This window comes from Lycium barbarum, chromosome 7 (genome assembly GCF_019175385.1).
Source record: "Lycium barbarum isolate Lr01 chromosome 7, ASM1917538v2, whole genome shotgun sequence".
NCBI lineage: Eukaryota > Viridiplantae > Streptophyta > Magnoliopsida > Solanales > Solanaceae > Lycium > Lycium barbarum.
The window spans coordinates 23,591,573-23,611,303 of NC_083343.1; the positions used below are offsets into that span (position 1 = coordinate 23,591,573).

General features: G+C 36.6%; 1 protein-coding gene across 6 annotated transcripts; it reads left to right on the top strand.

The window, feature by feature from the left end:
• The first annotated feature begins 3,355 nt into the window (after positions 1-3,355).
• Positions 3,356-16,001, top strand: LOC132603298 (uncharacterized). Of its 6 annotated transcripts, none has more exons than XR_009568086.1 (8): positions 3,356-3,597; positions 9,616-11,040; positions 12,741-12,979; positions 13,060-13,263; positions 13,899-13,985; positions 14,072-14,188; positions 14,294-14,690; positions 15,823-16,001. XR_009568086.1 is itself a non-coding variant. In XM_060316293.1 (8 exons), the coding sequence occupies exons 2-3, from the start codon at positions 6,988-6,990 to the stop codon at positions 9,245-9,247; spliced, it is 2,139 nt and encodes a 712-aa protein (XP_060172276.1). In that variant the 5' UTR covers positions 3,356-4,736; positions 5,758-6,987; the 3' UTR covers positions 9,248-9,255; positions 9,616-10,549; positions 10,629-11,040; positions 12,741-12,979; positions 13,060-13,263; positions 13,899-13,985. The 6 variants fall into 6 exon arrangements, 3 of the variants coding, with proteins under 3 accessions (XP_060172276.1, XP_060172275.1, XP_060172278.1); XM_060316293.1 differs by lacking the exons at positions 14,072-14,188; positions 14,294-14,690; positions 15,823-16,001 and adding exons at positions 5,758-8,318; positions 8,440-9,255 and having other exon boundaries at positions 3,356-4,736; positions 9,616-10,549; positions 10,629-11,040; XR_009568085.1 differs by having other exon boundaries at positions 3,357-4,736.
• Positions 16,002-19,731: the final 3,730 nt, after the last annotated feature.

Here is a 19,731-nt window from a genome sequence, read left to right on the forward strand (position 1 = left end):
GGTACACATTAGGGGATGATAAAAAGAGTGTCATTCATTTTCGTAGTTAAGACATTTGATGCTATTTCAAAGGAGTAGGGAAAATTTTAAAATACTGAAATTGAAACTAATATACTGTGGATTGTCAATGAGACTATGTTCGACGAGTTGTTGCCTTTTGCTGTATCTTTCGACTAACAAGATTGCACCTGCACATGATGATTTGGAGATGCTTCCATTATCAGGTGGCACTAAATAAGCACAGAAGCAATACAAGGTAATAGCCAATTACTAATAGGTTTGTTAATTTGGACGAATTAGGTTCAAACATGACTATTATGTAGGGTTGCAACTGAAGAATTAATACTCCTTAGCTAAATCTTTGACAATATGTAATATCTGATACTAATTCCTTATGAGTTCTAATTTGAGAGGCAACCATGACTAGAACAATATCTGACTGAAAGTGAATCATTTAATTGATGCTATAACAAGCAGTTTCTCAAGAAAATAGCCAAATGAGCCACCAACGTTTGGCCGAAATCCCAAATGCACACTCAACCTTTGCGGGGGTCCTATCACCCCCCTGGACATTTTTTAACTATACTATTTACCCCCTAAATACTGAGCTGGACACTTAACCAGTTTTGTCGATGTGTTTGATTACATGCGCTGGGCCCCAGTTTAATTTACTTTCCACGTAAATTTTACTTTTAAATCCCTTCACCCACCCGACCTAAACCCATACCCATTTAAAAGTTCCCCTTTTAATTCCTATTAGGGTCAAAATCAATTTAACCCAAATTCTCGTGCAATTTCAACCCCAATCTTGATCTAGTGGTCTTCTAAACCTGGTTCTTCGTGGTCTTTGGCGTTGAAGGATCCTAGTGCGTGGTATTCTTGTTGACTGAAGGTAATTTACTGTTTTTTCGTAAAAATGTAGGCTATGGTTTTTTAAGATGAGATTTTTATGAAGAATCGATAAAAATGTGATTTTGGTAGAAGAAAGCTGATGAAATCTTGTATGCTAGTATGTTTTGTATACTTGTTAGTCTTTAAACCTAGTTTTAGGATTCGTTTGTGCATCAAGTGACATCTTTGAGCCTAGATTAGGGCTCTACTGTGCATATCTTACATTTTTTAACCCTTGTTATATAATGTAATATATGTTAAATGTCTTTTTTTGTTGTTTGTTCTCTTTGCATTTAGGTGTAACATTTCATTTACACTGGTCACTTTAAGATGATATCATGGTGGTCAATTAGATTTAAGTAGTGGGGTCCCAAGTGGTCAAATTACTGAATTTTTGAATGTAGATGTGGATATGATGTCATATTTTGAGTTGAGAGATTATATAAAAGGATTGGGATACACTCCAACTTGCACTTTTAGTATTAAGCCTCATAGGAGTGGCATTTTGGTAGATGTTGTCGATGTTTATGTGCACCACATGGTGAATGAACCAATTGTGGTCCCCCCTTTATTAGATATTGTTTGTCATGGGGATAGGGAGGAATATAGTTCAGCTTTTAATAAAGGGGATGATGAAATAGGTGTTGATGATAGGGTTGGTGAGGAGCCTATAAGTGGTCCTAATACCCCTTTTGTGTTTGCTTCTCAAACTGCTGAAAATATAGCCCCTCCTTCTCCTATTACTGTTGAAAATACAGCTCATGTCTCTGCTATTACTGCTGAAAATACAGCCCATCCCTCTCCTATTACTGCTGAAAATACAGCACCTCCCTCTCCTTTCACTGCTGAAAATACACCACCTCCCTCTCCTTTCACTGCTCAAAATGCATCACTTCCCTCTCATTTCATTGCTCAAAATGCATCACCTCCCTCTCCTTTCATTGCTCAAAATATATCACCTCCTTCTCCTTTCACTGCTCAAAATACATCACCTCCCTCTACTTTCACTGCTCAAACTACATCACATCTCTCTACTCAAGCTCATCAAATATAGTACCTACCTGTACTCAAGCTGGTCAAAATGCTCCCCCTTCTTCCAAACCATCTTCTTCTAAAAAAACAGTTGCTACTGAAGATGAAGATAAGGAGGATCTAGGTCCAGTTGGTTCTGATTTTGTAGAGGAGGAGGGATCTGATTACTCAACTGTTGATAGTGAGGAATCTTTAGAAGGATTAGTTGGGGATGATGTGGAGGAACCTGGAAGTGATGAACATGAGAAGGTTAGGGAATTGAGGGTTGAAAGAAGGGCTTTTAAGAGACAATAGAGAAGAGAAAACAGAAGAAATGATACTGATGATGTATCAGCAGGTGAAGTTGGTATAGATCTAGGTTTTGATGAAACTGAAACAGGAAAAATAAGTCTTGAAGGTAGGTTAGGAGGTGATGAGCCTTATTATCCTAGTTCTGATGATGATAGTTTTGAATTAGATAAGGATAAGTATTGGGATGAGGAAGAAGATATTGAATCTAGTAGGCTAAATGCTCCAAGAAAGTTATCAAGAAGTAGGACAGGAAACAAAATTAAAATCATTCATGATCCCACTGTAAAAAAAAGTTGTGTGGTCGTTGGGAATGGTCTTTAAGGATGTGGATGAGTTTAAAAGGGTGTGACAAGATATGTTGTTCAAAGGAGGGTGCATATGGACAAGTGGGTGAATCAACCAAAAAGGGTTAGGGTTTTGTGCAGGAATGGCTGTCCATGGCTGCTATATGCCAAGCTTGACAACACCACACATGATTTCCAAATAAAAACTTACAACCCAAAGCACACTTGCTACAAGAGCACCAGAAATTACCTGTGTAATGCAAAGTTCATAGCTGAGGTGTATAGAAAGAAAATTACTGAGCAGCTAAACATAAGAGTTTTCAAGTTGCAAGAACTCATTAGGAAAAAAAGTAGTGTTCATGTTGGAAAGACTACTGTTAGAAGAGCAAGGGGATTTTTTTTGAAAGGGATCATGGGTGATTATATTGTGTAATTTGGAAGAATACTTGACTATAAGGATGAATTGTTAAGGACAAATCCTGGGAACACTTGTCACTACCAGAAATTGATCCTATGGCAACGGAATGTTTAGCAACGGTTCAACAACCGTTGCTATAGATAGTCTATTGCAACGGTTCAACCCGTTGCCAAAAGGATTCGGGATACCGATACGGTTTAATAATTAAACCGTTGCCACTGTAAAAAACCGTCGCCATAGATTTATCTATTGCAACTCATTTAGTAAACGTTGTTGTTAATGTTATCTATGGCAACTATTAAATGAAATATTTATCTATTGGAACGGTTTTAATTCCCTCCACCCTTAATTTCCCCGCTCTATTTTTTCCTTAACCCGCCAAAATCATTTCTTTTATTTTATTTTTACATTTATTTCTTAAATCATATATCTTCTCTCTTCATTACCCTCTTCTTGGATGAACGTATGTAAAAAAAAAAAAAAACCCACCCTCTCTCCATCAGAACTCCTCTTCTTGGATTCTCATCTTCTCTGTTTATATTGTATTTTGGTCTTTTCAACTGAATTATCAAAATATTGGGGTAGTTAATTTCTAGGGTTGAAGTTGCTAAATGGTTTGAAGAAGTGGTTGTTTGAGAAATCTAAGAAGACATATTTGAGACATCATTAGCTGAAGAAATTGTATGTTCTTTGCTGATTATTTTTGAATTTCTTCAATTATCTTCAATCCGTGAGGTGTGGGTAAATATCTTCAGTTAATATCTTATTTTTTTCTTTAATCCGTGAGGTGTGGGTAGTGTATTTGATATAAGCTAAGTTCAGGAAACTCCTATATAGGCTAAAAAATTGTTTAATGCAACTATTTTAGAACCCCTTTTGTGATATTCAGCAAACAATTAAATTGGGTCCTTTATCGAAGTGGGTTTGAAATAATTTTAAGCTTTTTGGTTGGGTCTTTGCTTTTCTTGGTTCTACAATATCACTTTTCTTCCCTATTGTGGTTGCCAAAAGGAAAAGCTGAGATTTTCCTTTTTCCTTTTATTTTCTCTGCAATTTCACTCTTGTTGGGTGCATTTTATAGTGATGATTTTATATAGTATTGTGAAATTGTTTTTCTGGACCTAATGTTGGATCTAAACTTGTTTCTTGTTGTAATTTTGTGTATAACTTTAATCGACCATATCTTGAGTGACTAAAAATTACCATGGAAGTGGCTATAAAGTATAGAAAGTTTATCTTTTTCTCAACATGATGTTTTTGAATGCCTGAAAAGATATAGTTAAAAAGCCAGAGGAAGTGCTTCGTAAATGTAGTTACAGAGGAAAATTTTGTTGGTTTCAGTTAGTAGAATAATGTATTTTTGGAAGAATATTCATGTGATTAAATTCAAAGGAGAAGGCATTAATTCAAATAGTAAATGAAGAAATCTCTTTAGGTTCATATAGCGTATTTTATTGCTATTCTAGATCCTAAAATTTGAAATAAGCCATCTGCCAGATGTAAATAAGCCTATATATTTTCATATAATTGCTTGACCTATTGGTTTCTTGTTGATGATGTGAAAAGAATTCAATGGTCTTGGCTAACAGGAAAAAGAAAGTTTTTTTCTTTAAAGGTTTTGATTGTTCTCCCAGAATCCTAAGTGTTCTTCTACGACACTTTGTCACTTCGTAGACGATTGGTTCGACATCGCGGAGCCCAGTTTTTTCTTTAAGGGTTTTGATTGCTCTCCTAGAATCCCAAGTGTTCTTCTACAACACTTTGGTCACTTCGTAGATGACTGGTTCGACATCGCAGAGCCCGTGAATCGCTAGTGTGAGGTAGGAGCTTTTGATTTCTTCATGTCCCTTCATCTTCTTCTTTTTTATTAAAATTGTGATTTTGGTTTGTTCAAATTATTGAGTTTTTGTCTCAATATTTTTACAATATCTGGTTCCTTATTTTCCTGTTATATCATTTAAAGAAGATAAGAAATGGATGGAACTACTTCAATTTAGTAAATATCTAGTGAAATGTGGTAGCTTTACTGTTTTCGAATAGCTAAATCATGGTTATTACTGATTTCCTGAAGTTAATGCTATGTCTAAGATTGGAGTGTTCCAATTTAGAAGATATTATGATTTTCTTGTTTGGCCATGGAAGTTTGGCTTTGAATTATTGTCCGTTCATAATTGTGCTATTTCCATTTCACAACAGTTACTTGTCTTTATGTTTCTTTCTCTCGATTATGTGAATGTATTGTGTTGAATTTTGCTTATCTGTTTCAGTTTTTTTTTACAAAACTGTTTCAGTTTCATTCTTTATGCTTTGAATTTTGCTTATCTGTTTCAGTTTTTTTATTGTAATTTTGTACACTGCTAAACTCAAGAATTTGTGTGGTCACAGTTTCAAAAAAAAAAAATCCAGTTTCAAAAAAAAAAGAATTTGTGTGGTCGATAGGAACTTGTAAATATCATTACTTTTAAATAAGAAGTTGCTTATTTGAGCTGGGCTTTGTGAAGTTAACTAGTGGACTGGTAGGCTTAAATGCTGCTATATTACAGTTGCAACAAGAATAATAAGTTCATTTAGCTATTTATTGTTTTTTTTTAAGGCTTGAGTGTTGCTATAACAAAATGGTTAGCTATAATGGTTAGATCTGTACCACCCCAATTCCGTTGACTTGATTCAAGTGCATCTATGTTCAAAGCTTTGCTCTACCTAAGTCCTGACTTCACTGAACAAGTCTAGAATTTTATCTTTATTTTTTTTTACTTGTTGCTAAAGGGATCTAGTGATCTTGACTTCAGTTTCTAAGCTTAGCATGAATCTTAATTTTGGTGATTTGCTGGTGATATGTAGGATTAAATGGATAATGGAGATAAAAGTTGGATGAATCACCTAAGATGGACAGAAGAGTATGCTGCTGGAGTGAATTATTTTCTTGACAAGGCATTTGAACGAGCTTCTCAAGGAAATGAGATATTATGTCCCTGCAAGAAGTGCATGAATCGCTATTGGCATTACAGAAATGTGGTGGAGGGTCACTTGGTTGTTCATGGGTTTGTTGATAATTACACCAAATGGGTTTTTCATGGAGAAGGGGTTTCATCGAGAAATACACTGCATCCAATAAATGACGATGAAGGTTCTAACTTGCGTGATGATATTGATGGACTACTTCATGATACATTTAGAAATGTAGAGGGTGAGTCAGTGCATGAAGAAGGAGTGCGACAGGGTTTATCTGAAGACGCAAAGAAAGTTTTTAAATTATTGGAGGAAGGGAAACAAGAGTTATATCCGGGTTGTGAAAATTTCAATAAATTGAATTTCACCATTCGGTTGTACTTATTTAAATCATTACATGGTTTGAGTAATGTAGCATTCTCAGACTTGTTAGATTTGATAAGAGAGGCATTTCCCTTTGCTCAGATACCAGAGTCTTTCAATAAGGCCAGAAAAGTGATTAAAGATTTGGGTCTTCATTACGAAAAAATACATGCATGCCCTAATGACTGCATGTTATTTTGGAAGGACAATGAGAAAGTAGATAACTGCTCTGTCTGTGGAACTTCTAGATGGAAGAGTGTTGGTGATGCCTCGACTAATTCACGCTCTAAAATTCCTGCGAAGGTTTTAAGGTACTTCCCCTTAAAGCCTAGGCGTCAAAGGATATTCATGTGTTCTGAAACAGCTGTTGCAATGAGATGGCACGCTAATGAACGACCCAATGATGGAAATTTAAGGCATCCTGCTGACGGGGAAGCATGGAAGGATTTTGATCGTTTGTACCCAGACTTCTCTCGAGATCCTCGTAATGTTAGATTGGGTCTCTCAAGTGATGGTTTCAACCCATTTAGAACCATGAGTATTTCTCATAGCTCGTGGCCTGTTATGTTGATGAACTATAATTTATCACCATGGATTTGCATGAAGTCGGAGTATATCATGTTGTCAATGATCATTCCAGGCCCATCATCTCCAGGAAATGATATAGATGTGTACCTACAACCACTAATTGCAGAATTGAAGGAACTATGAGAACCTGGGATAGAAACATATGATGCTGAAACCGACTAAACATTCTGAATGCGTGCAGCCTTATTGTGGACAGTTAGTGATTTTCCAGTATTAGCAATGCTTTCAGGATGGAGCACCAAGGGAAAATTGGCATGCCCTACTTGTAATTATGACACATGCTCTCAATATCTCAAACATAGTCGTAAGATGTGTTACTTGGGTCATCGTAGATTTTTTCCTTCTGATCATCAATTGCGAAAAGATAAGAAGTCATTTGATGGTAAGGAGGAGCATAGACCTGCACCTACTCCTTTGTCGGGTATAGAAGTGCTTGAAGAGCTGCATGAATTCAACAATGTGTTTGGAAAAGGCAAAAAAAAAAGGCCTCGAGATAATAAGGGTCCGTGGAAAAAAAAATCTATTTTCTTTGAATTGCCATATTGGGCACATAACAAATTGAGGCACAATCTTGATGTGATGCACATAGAAAAGAATATATGTGACAGTTTGCTTGGGACTTTACTGGAGATAGATGGAAAGTCAAAGGATCATGTAAATTCTCGCTATGACTTACAGGAAATGGGGATACGAAAGGAGCTACAACCAATAGAGGATAATGATGGAAATGTAAGTTTGGCTCAAGCTTGTTTCTCCATGAAGCCCGAACAGAAAAGGTTGTTTTGCACCGTCTTGAAAAATGCCAAATTACCAAAAGGATGTGCTTCTAATATATCACATCGTGTGCAAGTGAAGGACATGAAAATATCGGGGTACAAGAGTCATGATGCTCATTTTATAATGCATTACCTGCTCCAAGTTGTCGTTAGAAAAGTGCTGCCCAAGAATGTTTCATTAACCTTGATTAGATTGGGCAATTTCTTTAGAGCCATATGTAGTAAGGTTATAAGAAGAAGAGATCTTAAGAAACTGGATTTTGAAATTGTTGAAATAATATGTGACCTCGAAAGGATTTTTCATCCAACATTTTTTGATATAATGCCACATTTACCTATTCATTTAGTGAATGAAATTAAGCTTGGGGGTCCGACTCATCTTCGCTGGATGTATCCCAATGAGAGGCACCTTTGTAAGTTGAAGACGTTCGTTCGTAATCGATCTTGTGCAGAAGCATCAATAGCAGAGGGTTTTTTGGCTGAAGAGTGCTTGACCTTTTGTTCACGATACCTACGCGATGGTGTGAAGACAAGATTTAGTAGGTACCAGACTGAGGATGATGAATGTGTTCAGAATTTGTCACCTATATTCCCTAAGATAGGTCATCCAATTGGAATTGAGCAGAAAAAGGATTCGACTTTTATGATGGATCCACAGTTACGTTATGAGGCACATCGGTATGCTTTATTCAACACTGGAGATGAACAAGTTGAAAAGTTTATCGAGTAAGATCAAATACATAACAATTACTTATATTTTAAACTTCGTTCATTTCGTTATGATAACGTCTGTTAAGCTCAATTTATAAAGTCCTAAATATTAAATTTCAAATATTCATGATTGCAGGGAACATAAGAATTTGATGAGTAATCATACTAGATCAAACGCATGGGCAAGAGCAAGGAATCATAGTCGGGAATTTAGCAATTGGTTTGAAGAGAAAGTTAAAAATGTTAAAGTACCCGATTATCTAATATGGCTGTCTAGAATGCCTAATGTGGTGGGCAAGAGATACACTGCATATTTCATTAATGGATACCGATTTCATACAAAAAGTCGGGACGCCCCACGAAAGACTCAAAATAGTGGAGTGACTCTAGCAGCAACAACAGATAGTTTTGCTAGTTCTAGGGACCAAAATCCCATAGATGGCGAGGTTATTTATTATGGAGTGATTCAAGATATCATTGAGATTGATTATTATGGCCATTTTAGTGTTGTACTGTTTAGATGTGATTGGTTTCATAATGAAGTAGATGAATATGGGTTAACTCGGGTATACTTCAATAAGTTATGCAGTAAAGATGATCCTTTTGTGTTGGCATCACAAGTTCATCAAGTTTTTTATGTGGCGGATCCAGTTGAGAAAGATGTTTATCATGCAAGGAATAAAGTCCCTGTTGATTTGTATGATCTAGAGAAAGAGGATTGTCCTAATATAGGAGACACATTTTGGAGGGAGCCTAATGATGACATTGGTCCATCAACTAGATTAGATGACGGTGACATTAGATGGTCAAGAGAAGATGTGCCCGCTGATGTCGTTGATATTCCATCTAATGCACAACATTCAGAAGATACAATTATGGAAACATCGGAAGAGGAGGATGAGTTCGATGATACTGATTGGGATTGGATGGAGGAAAATGATTAGACAATAAAGTTCTGAACTCCTTTTATATATGCTCATCATTGTTTTCATTTTTTATTTTGAGCGTCTAATAAATGTCTTTTTTCATACATATTTTATGATCTTTTCTTGAATTTCTACAAGAATATCCCTTCTTAATGCAATAAAATCATGTTTTTGTTTGACTCTTAATTTGCCTATTTAGTGTGAACTTTTATCTATTTCTACTTAGATTAATGCTCTGCCTACATATAGTAGAACTCGAGTTCATAGTCCTAGTTTGTGTCACAATAGTACTAGATAATATAATCCCACTGCCATTCTGATTGATTTTGTTTTCAGCACTGACATTCTACTAACCAATTTTGTATTTCATATTCTAAAACTTGCAGAGACTTGAGTAATCATGAATCAAGACGGGAGTTCAAGAAAACGCAAGAGAGTTAAGAACTCAAACTTCATTCCACCTGGATCAGTTGCATCTTTGCTAAGCCAAAGGGTTTTGAATCACAGGCACAAGCCAAACTCAAAATACATTTCAGATGTTCATGTTACAAAGTCAAATGAAAAGCATTAAAAGCACAAGCAGAACTCAAACTACATTCCAGCTGGATCTGAAGTGGAACAAGTGCAGCAAGTGTGTCCCGATTCTATCTATCCTGCAGCACAAACAGTACATGAGCAAGTCTTGTTGGATTCCACAACTGCTGAATCAGGAGAAGCACAAGAACAAGTGCAACAAACCTCACAACTTTCCAGTATTCCTGCATTACAAGCAGTTAATGAACAAATCCAACAAGATCCACATGATTCTACTAATCTTGAAGCATTTACCAATCTGGGGAAGGAGGCAAGATTTTACAGATTTAAACTACATGCACTTGAAATTAGAATTATTCTTTAGCTTATAAAATCTGATAGTTGTTCGCTAACTTTGATTTTAGCAGTGTGATTGTTCAAAATTTTGTTTACTGGCGATTTTGCTGCTTACTTTTCAGTTTTAAGCAGTTCCATCTCTACATTTCAGTAATACTTTCAAACTACGCCGCTGACATCGATTTTGATGGTAGAAAATGCTCGCTAACTTTGATTTTAGCAGTGTGATTACTGTTCAACCTTTTGACTGGATTTTTCCTTTGTTACTGTGGATTTTGTTGCTTATTTTTCAGTTTTAAGTAGTTTAATCTGTACATAAAAAGATCATGTGTGCAGCTAGGTTTTTATTTTTATTTTTTTATGTGAGTGTTGGTGATAATTCCTCCAAGGATCCTTGGAAGCAAATGAAAACATGTACACACAAACTGGCAGTAGCAACCAGTTCTACAGGTACAGTATATGGCCCTTGCTTCCTCTTTCCCAGCTTCTTCTCTTTACCTTGTTGGCTCATGTAAAGTCCCACCTGCAGGTCCATTGTAGTACCAGTCTAGGCATTTGGAACTTGCATAACTGCTGCACAAATTCCCTTGATGAAGCTAAGACATTCTACTGAAACCAGCAGCAATTTGCCCTATCATTCTTGCACAATCTGAACTGGTTTGCTGCAGTTGCTGCAAGTAGCACTTGCAGCCTTTGTTTGTTGTTTCTCAATACCCTTGTGTCTGCCCTGACACCAGAAGCCTGTTATGTTTTTTTTTTTTTGTTGTGTGTGTGTGTTCCCTTGTAACTTGATCTTGAGCATCTGATAATTCAAGTCAGTCCATTTCTACTTGATGCAGTAGCTGATCAACAGCAGCTCTGAGCACCAAGTTTGCTGTGTTTTTTTTTATAAGACTTCAACCTTCAGCTTTACACTTGATTGCCAGCCTATCCTTGCCAAGGTACCAATAGTAAATGCAAACCAGTTCTGCATGTACAGCAGCTGTTGCTGCAGTGTCCCTTGCTTTCTCTCCCTCAATTTCTTCTCTTTACGTTATTTGTCCCACCTTTGATCATAGTAGCCTTTAGTCTTCTCTGCTTGTATTTCTGATCTTGTAACTTCTCCTTGATGATACATGAATGGCCTCTTTTCCTCTTGCATGACTGCATGACCATCAGTTGTTTCTTTGTGTTGGTCCCTCTTCATATGTGCCTCTGGTTCCATAGCACTGAAACCTGAAAGGCATATACACACAACATGGCAGTAGCAAATCTGCATGTACAGCAACTGTTGCAAATCTGCATGTACAACCTCTGGTTCCAACTTCTTCTCTTTATTTTGTTGCAAATGTGTAACTACATTCATGTGTAAAAAAGTCTAGGCAATTTAGAACTTGCATAACTTGCACAAATCAAATGCCTCCTTATTTGTGTATCTCCTGGTTCACACCAGTAATCAGTAGAACCAGTACTACACCAGCCAAAAAGAGACTTTTTTTTTCTTTTTTTTTTGGTGGCTTTGCTTGTTGTTTGATCCATCTGATGAGAAGTTCAGATATCATGAGTGCAAACTTCAATAAGAAGTATCAAATCCCTCCAGGGTTTAGGTTTTTTTTTTTTTTCTTTCCTGTTAAACTGCTGAACTAAATCAGCAATTTTGCTGATGCTGCTGCTGTACCATCATTTGAGTAACTGCTGCACTCTGCAGTTGTAGTTCTTGCTCTGCTGCATCTTGTAGTAGCTGATGCACCTCTGTGCACCACAGCTTACACCTGGCCAGCCTTGATTGCAGCATTTCAGCAGCAGTGCACAGCAGTACTTGTACCTGCTGTCACTGGAAAAACAGTGATGCTTAATGCACATTAACAGCTGCCAGCCAGGCTGCAATGCCAGCAACCAAACAGGCTACAAAAACAGCAACTAAACAGGCTGCAAAGCCAGTAGTGCCCACATTTTGCTGTCTCTGCTGCACATAGCATCACAGTAGCCTTCAAGATGTTTGCATAGTTTGATCCATGCATTGTTTATGCACCATTTGTGTTTGTTTCCTCATCTTCAAATTCCTTCCTCCACCAAATAATTGTGCTAGATTGCACAATGTTCAGCACCTAATATCAATCCCTGGAAACAGCAGCTCTGAGTACCTTGTGTTTCATTTTGTGTGTGTTTTCCTTTCCTGGTGTACACCAGCAGCCCTCAGCAATATTGCACTTCCTTGCAGTTGCTGCAAATAGCTTGTAGTGCTATTTCACCAGTACCACACCAGCAAACAAAGGAATAGTTTTTTTTTTTAAACTGATTCCATTTCCTGGCCTCCTTAAGTTGTCCATGTTAAATTCATCAATCTATATCTCCAAGTTATATAAACTGCAGACACTGCTTTTGGCTGCTGCCCTTCATATTTCAATATAGCTAGGAACATACTTTTCTGCATTCAAGTTGTCTGGCATCTTTCCTTTGGAGCATTTTGGCCCTTTATTTAAAACCATATTCTCTGTTCAATCTATTATCCACTGACAGGGGACTCATCTTAGAATTAATTTTTATCTTACTAAAAATTGTTCATGAGCAAGCAGGCTCATGTTCTAAAATTACCAAATTTGAAATAGGTCTGGACCAATTTTCTGCATGACTATAAACCTTTTGGTTCATATTATTACAGGCCCTTCCACTCAGAAAATAAAAAGAGGTGGAACACAAATGCAAAGTGTACATGGACGGAGTGAGCGCAAACTGATCGTGCTAAATGAGTTGCACCAACCCATTGGTCCTACTGAAGCAATTGTTAAAGAGTTGGGTAGCTTCCTTGGCACATTGGCAAGGAATGGGACCTTTTGTCCTCTTAATGTGCTTAAATGGAAGAAATTGAAGACACATGATGATATGTGGAACTATACCTTGGTTTGAATTTCTCAATGTTCCATTTTTTACTTGAAAGTATTTCAGATTTTTTGCGCTAACCCAATTGCATCAAATTGTAGGAGAAATATGACATTCCTAAAGTAGCGAAAGAATAGACTTTGCGAACAATTCAACTTGCTTGGAGAAAGTATAAGAATGGGTTGAAGAAGAAACACTACTATCGCTACGCCAATGACGAACTTCGAATGGCAAAAAGGCCTAAAGAAGTTTCAGAATCTCAATTTAAGGCTCTCCTCGAATATTGAAACTCCGATGCGGCTCAAGTAAGATATAAATCATAGACAACTTTCTTTTCTTTAAATTAGTGCCTTATTCAAAAGCAAAAGATATCTGATTTTTTTTTTAAAACAAATTCCACTAGGCACTGTGGTACCTAGGGCTATTTTATATATTTTTTCAAAACAAAACCAGTATCCTTTGTATGTGTTAATTGTTGTATTCTCTGTGTACCAACTTAGATCAAAGCAATTTCTCTTAAGCTGCAATTCCCTAGTGGGATGAGTACTATACAGTACTAATACCACCACCAAGGAAACCACAACAAAAAAAGAAACTGCATGATCCAGTGTCAATGTAGCAATATAAATCAGGTGTTTGCATGCATTGATTGACCAAATGCAATAAGAAAAACAAGCTGCTAGTAGCACTGCTTCCTCCTGCTGCATAATGTGAATTCCATATTACAGTCCAGCCTAATGCATTTCCTTCCAACCAAGCTTGCATCCTATCTGTGTTGGACTATTGCATGCACTTTTCCACTCAAAAGTAGTTGTGTATCAAATTCCCAAAGTTAGCACTAACTCATATCCTAGCTCAGTACCAACACTAATCAATATTGTATGCCCTTCATTTATATATTTTTTGGCTTCTATTATTTCACTAACTCATATTTTTGCAGGACATGTCCAAAAAAAATACAGAGAATCGAAAAAAGTTGAGGTATCCACACACTGTTGGCGAAACAAGTTTTGCTATAATCCGTGAGGTTTGGTGTTTTCTTGTATTGTTCATTTACTATGAACTTGTTGACTTTACTTGGGAAGATTTTTATGCTATCTTTTATCTAACTAGAAAAAAAAGAAGGAAAATCCTGAAGCTTTGTCAAGTAAGGAGTTTTTTGTGGCTACTAGAAGAAGGAAACCAGGCCGAGTATACAAGGACTCATATGAAGATATGACTAGCAAAATAGTATGAAATTTTCTATTTAAAGGTTTATCGATATCATTTGCTTGTTCTTAAATATTGGATTAGTTTCATTTACTTGAACTCCCTTCTCTTCAATCTGATTTATAGGCTGAAATGGAGAGAATAGAAACTCAAGAAAGTGAAGATGGCAGTCAATCAATTGACGCTTATGTATCAGTAATGGGACCTGATCATTGAGGTCGAGTAAGATTGTATGGACGTGGGGTTACCAAGACTCTCTTGAAACAGAAAGCAGCGGATTCTGGACCCTCTTCAAATGTTACTGATGATATGGAGAAAAAAATGGAGGAGATAGAAGAGAGGATGCAACAAAGAATGCAGGAAAAATTCAACGCTCAAAAGGATACCATGGAAAAAGATATTACAATGAAAGTCATTGCAAAAATTCAGCAGCTAAATCCAGAATTCCAACTTGATCCTAATATGTTAAGGTTCAGTGTTCGTTCGCCAGGAGAAGCTTCTTCTGCACCTGGTAACAATCAAGGTCAAACTTATTCTGATCTGTTTCTTCTTCTCATCCTTCTTATTCTCTATGTTAAATATCTCTCTTTCTTGCCTAAACTTAGTGAAATCTTCTGCCTGCTTGTTTTTTTTAATTTTCTTATGCTAGCTGATTTTTTCTTGCTGACATTACTGAGAAGTAGACTTTTTCCTGAAAAGAAAAAGGAATCAAAGTCTGCTTGCATGCTTATTTCTATTTCTCTATATATCTTTTACTGGTCACATTTTTCTTGTTCAATTCACATTTTACTGAATTCCTTTTATTCTTTAGCTGCAAAGAATTCTGAGTAGATGCATTTCCTTTCCCACTAGACTTTGCTACATTTGCATGTTTGTTAGAACTATTTCTATTTTCATGAACTGCAGCTAATGGTCCTGTATCATTCTCATTTGCTATGTGTTGTTGCTGATCTTTGACTTCACTTGCCCTCACCATTTCATTGTCACCTGCACCATTTATTTTTGATGCACTTTGCTGTTGTTTGTGACCGAATTTCACTGGAGAATTAACTTGAATTCTGTGCATTGTTGGACTGCTTTCATCAACCAAACCTTGCACCTTAGCACCAGATTGAGCTTCAGTACCAGGTTCTACAACCATATTCTCCTGAACACCAATAAATACATTATCCATATCCTTGCCAAACATAATATTAATGGCATCTTCTGATGGTTCTGAATCACCGGTCTGCTCATAATTAAATTTCTCCTCACTATTAATTTGATCCCCCTCTAAATCTTCTTCAAACTGCTCACTCCATGTTTTCCTTTCTTCACCAGTTCCATAAGTAGTAGATGGAACTTCTAAGTAATCTTGTTTCAAAGTAACAAGCTTCTCCACTACTTGGCATTGATTAATAGAAAATATAGCAACAGTAATATCTTTCATAGATTGCTTCGTGCTCTTTATTGGAGTGTAAGCTTTGGCATTTACATTAACTTGCTTCTCACCAGCCTTATCAGCTACATGAACTGAATCTGCAACCAGTTGTACAACAGTTGGACTTTCTGCAACCTCCACAAACTTACCATATGAAGGCAGTGACATTATTTATTCTTTGTATTATGTGCGCATGCATTTGAAGGGCAGTGACATTATTTATTCTCTTTTGTAGGTGTCGAAAATGAAGAAAGGGACGGAGACAGTGAAGACATTGATCTTACTTGAGAAGATATTTTATGAAGATTTCTACATGTTCTAAGAATCTTTTTGCTATCGAACATTTTGAAACTTATCCTAAATCTTGAAATGTAAAACTTAATTATGCATTTTGGGTTGAACATTTTGCTTTTACGGGTATATATGTTGGATTAGGAATGTTGGATATTTTGGATTATGAAAAACTGTGTTTTCTGGTTTATGTAATTTGTAATGTATTTTATTTATTTATTTATATGTATATATATATATATATATATATATATATATATATATATATATATATATATATATATATATATATATATATATATATATCAATTTATAACCAGGGCTACTATTTCAGACAAACCATGGCAATAGGCTGTTCCAAATAACAAACAAAAAGACCGTTGCAATAGACAAAAACCGTTGCAATAAAGTAAAAGGCTGGTGCAATAACCTCTACGAAACCGTTGCAATAGCCTCAAAAATCGTTGCTTAAAGGTCTATGGGGACGGTTGGAAACCGTTCCATATACACACAAAAAACTCGTTGCATCAGAAAGAGGAACAACCGTTACTGTAGATAAGGCTATAGTAACGGGTTTCGCGAACCGTTGCACAAACCGTTGCCATAGATATATGGGCACGCGAGCAGATGGAACGCACGATAAACCGTTGCTATAGATATATAGCAACGGTGCTCCTGTCTATAGCAACGGCTTTATCGGCGTTGCCATAAGCCTAATTTCTGGTAGTGTGTGTTATGAAATTGGGTGAACCTGATGCAGATGGACAGCCAGTTTTCAAGAGTTTTTACATGTGTTTTGATGCACTAAAGAAGGCATTTTTGGCATGTAGGAAGTGCATAGGTTTAGATGGGTGTTTCTTGAAAGGAGTTTGCAAAGGACAGTTGTTGGTTGCTGTGTGTAGAGATGGGAATAATCAAATGCTTCCTCTTGCATGGGCAGTAGTTGAGTATGAGAACAAGCATATATGGACTTGGTTTATCAAGTGTTTGAGAGATGACTTTGCACTAGGAGATAGTGCAGATTTAACCTTGATTACAGATATGCAAAAGGTATGTGTCTATAATTTTCTCAATTATTATTCATGTTCACTTATTTCTTTTAATCTTACTAACTTATCTTTGTTTCAGGGACTGTTTGTAGCAATTCAAGACCTATTACCTGCTGCTGAACATAGAAAATGTGCTAGACACATATTGGCTAACTTTTGTAAAGATTGGAGAGGACTTCAAAGAAGGCAACAATTTTGGAAGATCGCAAAGAGCACATATGAGTCTCAATTGAGAAAAAATATTGCCAAGATGAAGAAACTTGGACCAGCAGAGATGATGGACAAGCTGATGTACTTCAATATAGAGTAGTGGTGTAAGGTGTACTTCAACACCAAAGTTAAAGTTGTACTTGGTGCTTTTTTAAATTTAGTTTAATGTAAATGTATGTGTGCTCATGTTTACTAGCTTGGCTGCTAGGCACAAGACAATTATTACTATGCTTGAAGAGTTAGTAGTTTGAGGGAGTTTGTCAATACTTGGAGAAGTAATTACTCTCCAATGTCAATGAAGGTCCTAGAGGAGAACATTGTTAGGTCTATGGAGTGTAACATAGATTTTAATGGTGTAGCTGGGTTTGAAGTGAGAGAAGGACTTTTGGTGCACACAATGGATCTTGGTAGAAGGTATTGTAGTTGTAGGGCTTGCCAACTAAAGGGCATTCCATGTGCTCATGCCTTAGCTGCAATAAGTCACATGCAGTATGACCCCCCTGATTACATGCATAGCTGCTACAATAATAAGACTGACATGAGAACATATGTCACTGTTTTAGAACCATTAACTAATATGGAAATGTGGCCTATCTCAAGTAATCCAACTGTTGCACCACCAGAGTATAAGACAATGCCAGGAAGGCCAGCAAAAGTGAGAAGGAAAGAGGCACGTGAGATCAAAAAATCTGGAAAACTGCCTAGAAATGGGATGACAATGACATGTAGTAACTGCCATACAACAGGACACAACAAGAGAGGATGCCCAATGGGTAAAGGAGTTGAGTCATCAACAATGGCAAGTTCAAATACAAGGGCCAGAAACAATGCACCATCAAGTTCAAGGCCAGGGAGAAGACCAAAGGTAACTTTCTGATTTAGAATTTATTCAACTTAATTGATCCTTTATGATTTTGTATTTATGTGTAATATAGAAAACACCAGTACAAGTTGAGGTTGAGCTTACTGCAAAAAACGGTTTGGGAAGACCTAGGAAAACACCTAGTTCAACTCCTACACCTGCTGCCCCTCGAGCCCCTCCAAGACCTCATGCACATCCTGAATTCAGTGCAGCATCTTCTGCACCTATTACTTATAAGGGAGGATGAAGAGGAAATGGTAGCATTGCCTCATATAAAAGGTCAAGAGTGATGGGAATGGGTGTTTTCTAGGATAAAAGTGGCTTCAAAACTGTTAATGTGAGTATTCTCCCTCTATTTCCATGTCATTGCCTCAAATCAATTGAATCTCAAACTAAAGTATTGCCATTTTTTTGTGTACAGCCTGGCATGTCAAGTAGAAAAGGTAAAAGAAAGGTGACTAGATCAGTTGATATAACTGGTGACATTGGTTACAAGCCTAGTGCCAAGAGTAAGCTCAAATGGAAAGGAAAAGAGGCAATCACATCAAGGAAGCTGCAAGAAATCCAGCAAAGGATGAGGAAAAAGTCATGTAGTTCCCAATCCAAGGAGTTTTGAAGTTATTGACTTTTGTAGTTTATGGTGGTTATGTGTGTACTTAAAGACAATTACATTTGATGCTAGTAGGATGTTGTTTTGGTTATGGTTTATTGACAAACTTTGACATTTTTTGGTTCTGTATTTAGTTAATAGGTAGAGTATACCAACTTGACATTTGGTTTTTTGGGTTGTTATGAAATATTTTGCATTATATTGTAGCTTTTGTTAGTGTATTGCTCCTTTTGCTTATGCATTATTGTTTTCGGAATTGTCATTTATGCACTGTCTTTGCAGAATTGGTATGACCATGTTTGTGCAAGAGATGTATTGCTCCCTCCCTTCTTTATGCAGAATTTTTCCAGAAATGGTACGACATTAGGGACTCGTGGTGACACAACCATTTGGTTCAATAATAAGCACTTGACACAATCATTTGGTTCAATAATAAGCACTTGACACAACCATAAAATGAAATAGGTTCGTTATTCAAACATAAAACCAAATAGGTCCATACATTACATAGGAGATATACAAAATTTGCCATACATAAGGCAACAAAACATACCCAACATAGCTGACACACTACCACAATTAAGCTACTATGGCAATTTCATTATTTCAATGTTTGAATTGCCAATATGGAATAGGCTGCTTATGAACACAACAACACAAACCAAAAAACACAAAATGACATTCCTATTGAAGCTACACCCTTTCCTCTTCCTTATGTCCTCTTTTGGTCCATCAAGCTCAACCAAATCCATGTCCACACTAATCGAATTGTTGTCGATACTTTTGACCTCATTCAATTCCATCTTGACACTATCATATTGCACTAATTCCTTCTCCAAATGTCTGATTTTGTTAACCACTATTGGGAGGATAAATTTTGATCTTGGATCAACTTCATCTTTGTCTCTCCACCGAAAAACCTTGTATTTTTGAGGTTGTAAATTATCAAAACACGGCATAAATGACGAAATTTAATTTAAAAAATAAAACACCATAGTAGGGGCAAGACCATACACCATAATAGGGGCAAGACCAATATCTTCTTCCAGGGTTACTTTTCGACCAAGAAGTATGCATTTGCAACAAATTTCCATGTTTGCATTGCACTACGACTTTGAGCAT